Below are 11,502 nucleotides of genomic sequence, written 5' to 3'. Positions count from 1 at the left end.
TAACTTGAAACTTTCATTTTTACTCTTAATGAAATAATTTACGACCACACAAATATCTATGACTTATTTTATACCACAAGTTTTAAAAGTTTTCATCTCTTTCTTAAACTCTACCTATTCAAACTATATCACAAAAATTGAGATGGGGGAGTAATATTTATCCTCATGTATACATACTTAATCCTGGTTAAGTGATATGTATTCTAACTTTAGCTTTTAATTACTGATTTTGCGCAGCATTGAACGCGAAGAAATATTTTTCGATTTGGTATAAATAGTGATACGTATTCTAGCTTTAATATGTAACTACGGATGTGATGCAAATACTTGTATATATATAATCATTACAAATTTACGGTACACATGTTTATATCATATTACTTTACTACTTATATAGAAGAGACACTTGAGCTCCTTATTCACCTTAGGTTAGGGGTGTATTAGGGATTTCCTTTCCTGTTTGCATTGCCTTGGTTGTACATCTATGCTTTTGACATCATACTGTTTCTTTGAGTGCCTGAAAAGCCTGGCCTTAACCAGCTGCTTCAAGGGTGTTGTTGGTATTTGCTATTTCTGGCTGCTGCCGCCTTTTGTATTATGTACAATGGATTGAACTCTCAGCTTTAATTTATTCAACACCCTATATGTTGCTAACTATTTCACTTTGTTGTGTGGTTATGATGGGCCCATGAGGGTGTTTACGTAAGTGAATCAGATGATATAGCTAATGAGATCAGCCTGCAAAATATATAACTCAGCTCAATTTGTTGTGCCTGAATGGATAAATACAACTACATAGCTGTAACTTTTCTTTCCTCCTAAGGGATTAGCTCAAAAATAAGATATGTGTGGATAAAGCCAATCTCATTTATATTGCTGTAATGTAATCTGTCCCTTAATTTACCCACAAAGATCAGTTCATAAGTTCAGCTCTCACTTTTCTGTTTTCTCAAAGAGAATATTGTGTTGCTCTCGCTTTCCATCTTCTTTACTTTAACATCTGTGAGTTCTGTTGCTTTGTTTCTCTTAGCTTCTATATGTTATTTCTTTTTGGTGGTCTCTGATTTTGGGCTGATTTCATTGATGTTGTTGTTTTGGAGTCCCGGTTTTGTGATTTTTCTAAGATATTACGTTTTTTGTGAGTATTTATCTCGGTATGTGCATTCTCCCTGTGAAAAATATTTTCCAGCAACAATAAAAACTCTCAGATACTTGAAAGATACCATAGACCTTTGTATTATATTTAAAAGTGCAAAGAATAGAGATGCAAAATTAGGCCAAGTAGATCAAAATCAGGTTTCATTTTAGTCTAGAAGTTAAACAATCCAATGAACTGATTCTGGTTCATCGTTCATATAATGATCAGCTTGTCGATTTGCTTATTAAGGCCTTTCCTTAAGGAAAGGTTTGAAATTCTCAGACTTTTACATTGGTGCTTGCCACATCGAATGCTAAATAACCGGCTTTATTTCCTTAGCTTCTATATGTTATTTCTTTTTGGTGGTCTCTGATTTTGGGCTGATTTCCTTGATGTTGTTGTTTTGGAGTCCCTGCTTTGTGATTTTTCTACGCTTCGCTTGTCGGACCTTATATTAACAGGTTTAGACAATAATATATACTTTGTAAATAAGGAATCCATTCTTTCAGTTTTTGTACGGAAGATTTCTGTTCTTGTAATATTCTGTTCGAGTAGTCTTAGCATTTTACTATCGTTGGGAGAAGATGAAATTAATGGATGACAGTAAAATGAGAAGGTAGAGTAATGTGGAAAATGATGGAGTAGCAGAGAAAACGGAAAAAGAAAGTAAAATGAAAGAGATAAGAGGGAGCTACTGCAATACTTACGAACTTTTCTTTTTATTACCTATATCAGATGAAGTTTTATCTGCTTGTTACTAACTTGATTCGACCACTAAATAAGTACAAACAGAGGAGGTTGTGACATGCTTCATTCGAAATAGATAAAAATGTAGTAGCTTTTCTTAGATTGCTGCACACATCTTCTTCTATGTATTCATTTTTATATCTTTATCACAACAATGAAAATTATTTCCAACCTCATATGTTGTTGAGTTGCCATTTATATTTGTAGCTTTCAACTGCAGCCTTTATACAAGATTGTTTGTCATCGTGCTTCGACTGTGCACTTTCTTACAAAATGTTTGAATTATGTGATTTCTTTTTAGATGTGCGGGCATATACAAAGTCGTTGACTATAAATGGAACATAGAGTGAAATTTTTTTACTTCGGCTTCGAGTGGAACATGGACTAAAAAAAAAATTGCATCTTACATCACAACAACTATGATTTCTTGTACTTCGTCTGCTATTTGTTCTCGAATTCAGTTGTTTATTCTCGCTAAAGAATATGCAGCGAAATAATGTTTGCAATTTCTGTTATAGGTGACAGCTTGGTTGATTTGGTGAAGACAAGATAATAAATAACTGCACCATCTATTGTTCGCCAGTATTGACGACAAGTAAGTAACTTAGCGTTTTCAGTAAGTTGATTACTTGAGTAGTTTTTTGATGCTCCAAATCTTAGTTCTAATAAAGTTATTCTTCGTTATCTGTGATTGTTTCGTTATTACTGCTTTCCATGGATTTCTAATATTTAGAATGCTTACTGTTACTACATAGGTCAGTGGGATACAGAGCAAAAACTTATTCACTGACTTTTGTACTTGAAAAAAAAATATTGCAACAAAGATATGGATCGAAATAAAACAACCGACCAGATGCAGGTTAATGAAAAGGATGTACAACTATTAGAACAACAGCTAAAAAGAAAACGGTCAAAACGCCAATGTATTCCTATGAACCCCACAACTATAGAATCAGTTGAGCCGTCGGCTTCATTTCGAAAAGAACCAACTGATTATGCTGAGCAAAATATCCTTGCAGCAGCGAGACGCCATCAAAATTTAAAATCAGGTTAGGGGTGGCCAAAATATTTTGCCTCAACTCATACGTGCGCAGATATAAAATGATATAGCACACATAGTACTTTTCTCAACTGTCTACCTTTCTTTGCTTTGCATTCCTACTGACTAAAATTATTTACGTTTCACCTCTGATAGCAACTACTGAACATGATGTCTGTTCTATCATAAATACTTGTCACGACGAAAGTAATATTGTTCGCCCATCTTCTGTTTTTGAGAAAGGTAGGTCCACCTACAAAGTTTTCAATTTTTAGTAATTAAATGTATATTCATATATAGATAATAAATATTTTTCCCTTTTAGGCTCAACATCGCGTACCTGTAATGACCAACATAATATACCATCTCAAACAATTAAAGGTAAATGTTTCTGCAGATACTCAGCTATATTATTATTACTACTTGTTTCCTGTTTCATTCTTAATTTTGCTACTTTCTAAAATTATAGGTGCTAAATCTCGAAATAGAAATGTTTTGCATATTGGTGAACTTCGAACATCCTACGTTCCACTTAAAAAAGTTACAAGATGCAAATTATGTCATGCGTTTAAGTTTGAGTATGAATCAGCTGGATTTTGCTGTAGTGAAGGTTCAGTTAAATTGATGTCACATAAGTTACCTGAAGAATTACGAAACCTATATTTTGGAAGCTGCGAAGAATCAGAACATTTTCGGACATTTATTAGAACATACAATAATATGTTTGCTTTTACATCTCTCGGTGTACGTTATGACAAAGATTTAGCAAGAAGGAATCATGGTATTTACACATTTCAGGTTCAGGGACAAATGTATCACTTTATAGATGATTTATGTCTGGCTGATGGGAAAGCTAATAATTTACAGTTGTATTTTTATGATAATGATAATGAACTTAGTAATAGAATGATATGTTCAGATAAGATTGACGAGTCCATAGTTAGAAAATTAATGGACATTTTGAAGATCAACCCGTATACCATATTCCTTAAAAGGCTTATGGATATTCCAAACATAGATAATTTTTATATTGCTTTCAAATGTGATTCAGGTTTAGACCAACGGGTATATAATCTTCCTACTGCATCCGAAGTTGCTGCTATATGGATTGAACAAGATAATAATAGTGTTACTCACACACCTCACATTCGAATTTACACATATAATAATAGATCACAATTAGTGAATTATTATTACGGATGTTATGATGCTCTGCAATATCCACTGATATTTCCTTATGGACAAAATGGATGGCATTGTGGAATAAAAAAAATTGGAAAGCTTGAGAGGAGTAGTGGACAATATTTTCATACTCAACTTGACAAATTACCCAGTATAAAAAATGTATCTTCAATTGATGGATATCTTGACATTGAAAACAAAATCTTGCAAAAGGGGAAAAAAAGGCGGGATACAGTTTCCATTCATGAATATTACTGTTACAAACTTCAAATAAGAAACGATGATGAAGATGAAATTTTACACACTGGTAGAGTATTTCAGCAGTATTCAGTAGATGGATACATAAAACTTGAGACCCAAAGGTTAGATTTCATTTCCTTCAACCAAGATTTATTCAGAACGGATGTATTGCAAGGGTTGCGTGACATTTTAAGGCTTGGGGAACGAAATGCTTCTAATGTTGGAAAACAAAGATTCCTTCCTGCTTCTTTTATAGGGGGGCGTGTGATATGCGACAACAATATATGGATGCTATTGCATTAGTACAACATTTTGGTAAACCAGATTTATTTTTTACTATGACTTGTAATCCGGCTTGGCCCGAAATAAAAGAACATCTCTTGTCAACTGACGAAGCACAAAATAGACCTGATTTAATTAGTCGCGTATTCCGAGCTAAAATTGAAGAACTCAAAATAGATATAAGCAAGCGAAATATCTTCGGAAAAGTTGCTGCTTATATGTACACAATAGAATTTCAAAAACGGGGATTACCGCGTGCACATTTTTTTTATTATATTAGCTAATGAATACAAGTTGATAACTCCTGAGGCGTATGACAGTATAATTAGTGCTGAATTACCTGGCGAAGTTAAAGAACCGGATTTATACCGGCGTGTTCTTAAACATATGATGCATGGACCTTGTGGTGATCTAAATCCAACGAACTCATGCATGAAAAAAAAAGGGGTTATTGTAAATTTAGCTATCCAAAGCAATTTGCTGATCAGGCATTAAAAGGAAAAGATGCATACCCAATCTACAAAAGGAGAAATACTGGAAAGATGGTAAAGATAAGAGAAAAACCATTAGACAATTCTTGGGTTGTTCCATACAATCCATTCTTGCTTGGCAAATTTAATTGTCATATGAATGTTGAAGTTTGCTCAGATATTAAAATTGTTAAATATCTGTACAAATACATTTGTAAAGGACATGACAAAATAGCTTTTGCCGTAAATAATAATGATGTGAACGTAGAAATAGATGAAATAAAAGAATATCAATCTGCAAGATGGGTATCACCGCCGGAAGCTACATGGCGTTTGTTTGGATTTCCTATTAGCGAAATGAACCCAAGTGTTTATCAGCTTCAGCTACATCTGAAAGGACAACAATTTGTGTCCTCCAAAAGTAATGTTGATATAAATACTATCCTTAATAATCCCATGATTAAGATGACAATGTTAACTGAGTTTTTTTATATGAATACATCGAATGATGATGCTATACGACTGAATCTATTATATAGAGAATTTCCCGAACATTTTGTATGGTCTAGCAGTTATAAAACGTGGACACGTCGCAAACAACATCTTGCAATTGGACGCGTTGTGACATGTCATCCAACAGAAGGAGAACGATATTATCTAAGATTATTACTAATGAATGTAAGATGTCCAAAATCTTATGAGGATCTTCTAAAGGTCAATGGAAACGATTGTAGCTCTTTTAGAGAATCTGCTGAAAAACGAGGATTGCTACGTTGTGATAGCAGTCTTGCTGATTGTATGTCTGAAGCTATAAGTTATCAACTGCCGTATAGTTTGAGACATTTATTTGTTGTACTATTAGTGTATTGTGAGCCTACGAATCCAAAAGAATTGTGGGAAAAATTTGAACAGCCAATGTGCGAGGACTATAAAATTTTACCCAATCTGAGATCAAATGATATTCGGTATAGAGCGTTGAATCATATAAATGATATCTTGCATTCTATGGGACATGATATTAATGAATATAAACTTGTTGATCAAATAATTAGAGCATCTCCCCAAGCTAGAGGAATGAAAGAAATCCACTTTGAAAGAAATATTAATGTTACAGAAGAGGATTTATTTTTGCATAGAAAATTAAATAGAGAACAACGAAAAGCATATGATACTATTATTCATAGAATATTTTCAAATAAAGCAGGAGCTTTTTTCGTTGATGGTCCCGGGGGGGGGGGGCTGGAAAGACATTTTTATATCGTGCTTTGTTAGCCACCGTGCGTAGTAAAAGATATATAGCCCTTGCAACAGCAACATCTGGTGTTGCAGCATCTCTTCTCAGTGGTGGGCGAACAACACATTCATGATTTAAAATTCCTATAGATATTGATGAAAATTTCAGTTGCAATATTAGCAAACAAAGTGCATTAGCTCAGTTAATCCGAGATGCAAGATTGATCGTATGGGATGAAGTATCGATGGCCAAAAAGAAAATGATTGAAACTTTTGATTTACTCTTAAAAGATCTAATGGATACGAATAAACTTTTCGAAGGAAAGGTTGTCGTTTTTGGAGGCAATTTTAGATAAACTCTTCCGGTAGTACGAAACGGGAAAAAAGAAGATTTCATTAATGAAAGTTTGTTATACTCCCATATCTGGAGCCAACTGGAAAAATTGCCGTTATCTATAAATATGTGGGTAAAAACAGATCCAGCTTTTTGTAATTATCTTATGAGAATTGGAAATGGAAAGGAAAAAGTAAATCTTAACAACAAAATCGAAATTCCAGATTCATTAATTGCACCTTTTACAACTGAGAAAGAATCTTTAGACACTTTATTTGATGTGACCTATCCAAATATGCACACATTGTTTACTGATGCAGGCAATCAAAATTCTCGTGTTATTCTAACAACCAAAAATGATTTTGTGAATGAAATCAATGAAATGCTCATAGCTATATTTCCAAATAGAATAAAAACATTTGTTGCTATAGATGAAAATATTGAGCCTAATGATCAGAGTCTATTTGAAGATTTTCTACATACATTAAATCCTGCGGGCTTACCACCTTACAAATTGACTTTGAAACAAAATTGTCCAATTATATTATTACGAAATTTGAATCCTTGTGAAGGATTATGTAACAGTACTCGATTGATCTGTTGTGATTTCATAACACATGTTATTAGTGCTAAAATTGTTACTGGAGATTTCAAGAATCACACGTGTTTAAGTTCTTTATATAACTACGACGAGATAATAAAAAAAACATTCTCTTGATTTTTATTGTATGCATGTTGTCTCTAACATTCAATAGTTCTTTATATAACTATTCATTCATTTACTTGTTCTTACAATTCTATTTGTGCAGGTTGTTGCTACTAATGGCATGGAACCGAGGTATACCATCAACCAAATCACACCAGCCACCAGAGATTGGTTGTCGACAAAATCCGTCCAAAAATAAGCAAATATCAGCAGGTTCGATTTCAGACGATCATTGTGCAGGATGAAAATGTACGTTTTCCAAGATTTCATTTAACAACAAATCCTTTATCTCATTTTTAAATAGATACCGCATGTTTGATATTAACTAATAAACTGCAGGAAGAACAAATCTCCATGGTAATATATGGTTCTGAAGTCCCACATTACGACAACCTGTTCAAAGTTTTTCACACATATCTTATCTCAACAGCAAAAGTAAGAGAACCTTCACAATATTAAATACCGTTGAAAAAATACGAATGGATCATCGATACATTTACCATTGTCGAGGAAGTTACAGAGAATAGTCAAGAAGAAGTAACGTTACCATTGCCAACAAAATTAAATACGGTTTCTTTTGTTGATATTGAAAAACAAGTACCAGGTGCTGAATTCGGTAAGCAAATACTTCTCTTTACTATTTCATCTTCTTATTGTATCAAAAGATTCATACATGTTCCTTATCTAATTTAAATACCTGGATTTTTAACTTCAAATCCACATGAGTTGCCGAAGCAGATCTGCTGGCAGTTGTTGCGAATGTTGGATCCATGAAATATCATGGTAGCGAAGACAAAAGATGTCCTGACTATTGTCATAGACGACAAGTAAGTAAAGTAGACTTTAATTCATGTTAACAACAGAAGACATATTTAAAATTCCATTGTTAATTTCATAGGAAAAGACCTTTCTTGTTTTCCATATGGGGAGAATGTCACGACCCGGCTAGGGGCCGTGACGGGTACCCGGGGCTAACCCCCGAGCATCACACGTTCTGCTACTCATCATACTCATTAAGCCTTCTTTTATCAAATTCATATTCAAATCATAAGAAAATCATCTTTCATTTGAAAACATAAATACTTTTATATACATAAACCTTTCGGCCATCAAAATAATATATATATATATACATAATAGCAACCTCGTGAGACCATATAACCCACACTGCGTATCTACGAGCCTCTACGAGAGTGCTAGACATAGGGACGGGACAGGACCCCGTCGTGCCCAAAAATATACAAAAGAATAATCACGGCACCTCCGGAACAATGGAGTGCTCTCAAGTCAACTACTAGCTTCTACGAATCTGGATAAAGCTCACCTCCCTGTCTACCTGTGGGCATGAACATAGCGTCCAAAGAATACGGATGTCAGTACGAACATTGTACTGAGTATGAGAGGCATAAATAATAACAATACGTCAATGAGATAAAAGGAAACATCAAAGAAGGAGCAACTGTAACTGACTGTCAATTGTAGAAGGAATAATGCATGCTGGCTTACTTCATAATCGTCGTCATGTCATGTATGCATAAATGTATAAATGTATAAGCTGCCCGTCCATATAGGTACGGTGTGATAATGATTAACCTGCGTCCAGGCCTCCTACGTCCGAGGTATAAGCTGCCCACTATAGTGGTGTGTATGTCTGCCCATCCATATAGGTACCGTGTAATATCGTCAACACATACTTATCATAATGCATGTATAATAACTCCAATATAGCTATACTTTATCGAGGTGACATAAGGTCGTGAACCCCCGATTCCATTATGGACATCTATAAGTATCCTGCCTCACCTTGAAGGAAATAGTATATAAGGTGAGTGTATACAATAACTAACATCATTAACTTAATAGTATTCTGCCTCACCTTGAAGGGAACATATGTATAAGGTGAGTGTATACAATAATGAGATTATTAGCTCAATGATATTCTGCCTCACCTTGAAGGAAATAGTATATAAGGTGAGTGTGTACAACAAAAAATATCATTAACTTTATAAGAACATCATATCATGAACTCTAGAATCTTTAGACTCAAGCTTATCATCATCATTATTGGGCTCGCAACATATCTCTTATCTCATATTGTCACGACCCGACTAGGGGCCGTGACGAGTACTCGATACTTGTACCGAGCACCCCTTGCTTATCCTTTTACTTTTTCCTCTTAGCATGCTGTATGAACTGTGCCATATTTTTGTTTTTGAACATTAGCAGCATCATTATGAGCATAGACTAGTCAACTTCATTATCACTTTCTACAACAACATTAACATGTTAGAACACCATATATCTAACTGTACCTGACTGATTGTACATATCTGTCTACGAGCCTCTAGACATTGTACACTTATACATAGAAAGGGTCGAGTACTGTCGTGCCCGAAAATACATACACAAAATAGTACCACGAAAGTGGGGCTCCGGAACAACTGGAGCGCGGTCAACACTGCTGGTAAGGCTTCTAAGGATCAAATCCGTCTGTCTGCTGACCTGCGCGGCATGAAACGCAGCGTCCACAAGAAGGGACGTCAGTACGAATAGTGTACCGAGTATGTAAGGCATGAATAGTAGCATACGGAAAGTATAAAACGGAAATAACGACATAAGAGGATAATAGCACATGTCCTGAGGTAGAAACATAACCTGTATATATATATATACCCTTGGCAGGTGCTATGCGTACTTAGCTTTCCTTTAAGAATCTTTCCTTGTTCATATACATATACATATAAAATAGGAAATCTCATATTGCCGAGGCGTCGGCAGCCGATCCATTTAACCATAAATATACACATCCCGCGTCCCGGCATCCCGCGTCCGGGACGATATCATATCATGTAATGCCAACTGATCAGGTGGATATGCGTTCATAACGCTCTGCCCTTACCTCAATTTCCCCCGTATACATATGCATATATCATGTACATATATCAACGTCTATAGCGCTCTAGCTCTTTTATCATATACATATACGTATGTCATGTGCATGTATCAGCGTCTATAGCGCTCTAGCTCTTTCGTCATGTGCATATTTTAAAAATATATACACATATCTTACATACATTTACATGTCTTATATGCATTTACGTATCCTATATACATATGTCTCATAGGCACGCAGGAAAGCCCAAAGAAGAATCATGTAGTCATCGGAGTGACGTAAGGTCGGTGACCTCCAATTATATTATAGAACACTCGTGATCGCTTTGTCTCACCTTGAAGGAACGAGTATTTTAAGGTGAGACTATCAATGGGGAATAATATTAAAGTAAACGTAGAATGAAATCGGGGCATCATAGATGACAGTTCATAGACTTTGAAATCTTTTAGAAAATAAAGTCATAGCTAGGAAATATAAATAATATTCAAAAATTAGTTTATCATTTTCATGTCTACATAAGATACTTAGCTTAGTCATCTTAGTCATAGAGTCGTTCCGGTAGTACGTATCATAGGCATATTCTCTTATCTAACATCATTGTTATCATTATCGTCATGGAAGTGCCCTCGTTAGAGGAGTCATAGTATTTATCATTTGGTAACGAAATCGGGATCAAAGGTTCCCTTTGGATTCACTTCAAGTAAGTCAAGCAAGACTGTAAGGAAAAATCCGAGAGTAGCGGGCCCACCTCGGGCCGGATGAGGTAGTGTATACGATTTACGTATGTTACGTGTCATAGCGTTACTTGTGAGGGTCTTAGGGTAATCGGGTCCCATTTATACAAGTTCTAAGGGTGTAGGAGGTTTTCCAACAATTGGCACACTTTCTAGTTCAATTCTATTGAACAAAAAGTGGAAAACTTTAGGTGCGGATTCCGGGGAACCGAGTTGTCCCCGAGGCTCGTACCCAACTTATTTCAACTAAGACATGCCATAGAAAGAAGGGTGAAGCCTTACATACCTCTTTCCGCTTCTTTTGCTATTCCGAATTCAAGCTGCAAATCCGCCAAAATCTGCGATTTGGTCACATTTACCCAAACTTTCATTAGGGTACTTAGAGTTAGAATCTTAAGGAAACACTTGGCTACCGAAATTTCGGCAGCATTTCCTCTGTAAATACACCATCCTCAACATTTACCTAGCAAGTTTTCAATCAACAACAACCCGGGAATTCAAACC

General features: G+C 35.2%; 1 protein-coding gene across 2 annotated transcripts; it reads left to right on the top strand.

Annotated features, from left to right (window-relative positions):
- Positions 1-662: 662 nt before the first annotated feature.
- Positions 663-4,750, top strand: LOC132615910 (uncharacterized). 2 transcript variants are annotated; one of them, XM_060330506.1, is made up of 6 exons: positions 663-801; positions 2,404-2,480; positions 2,641-2,934; positions 3,081-3,167; positions 3,249-3,305; positions 3,394-4,750. In XM_060330506.1, exons 3-6 carry the CDS (start codon positions 2,712-2,714, stop codon positions 4,647-4,649), a joined length of 1,623 nt encoding a protein of 540 aa, XP_060186489.1. In that variant the 5' UTR covers positions 663-801; positions 2,404-2,480; positions 2,641-2,711; the 3' UTR covers positions 4,650-4,750. The 2 variants fall into 2 exon arrangements, with proteins under 2 accessions (XP_060186489.1, XP_060186488.1); XM_060330505.1 differs by having other exon boundaries at positions 710-1,002.
- Positions 4,751-11,502: the final 6,752 nt, after the last annotated feature.

The sequence above is a fragment of the Lycium barbarum genome, chromosome 10 (assembly GCF_019175385.1).
Source record: "Lycium barbarum isolate Lr01 chromosome 10, ASM1917538v2, whole genome shotgun sequence".
Taxonomy (NCBI): domain Eukaryota; kingdom Viridiplantae; phylum Streptophyta; class Magnoliopsida; order Solanales; family Solanaceae; genus Lycium; species Lycium barbarum.
Note: the sequence above shows the minus strand (reverse complement) of the source record. Positions and strands in the feature narration are given on the sequence as shown.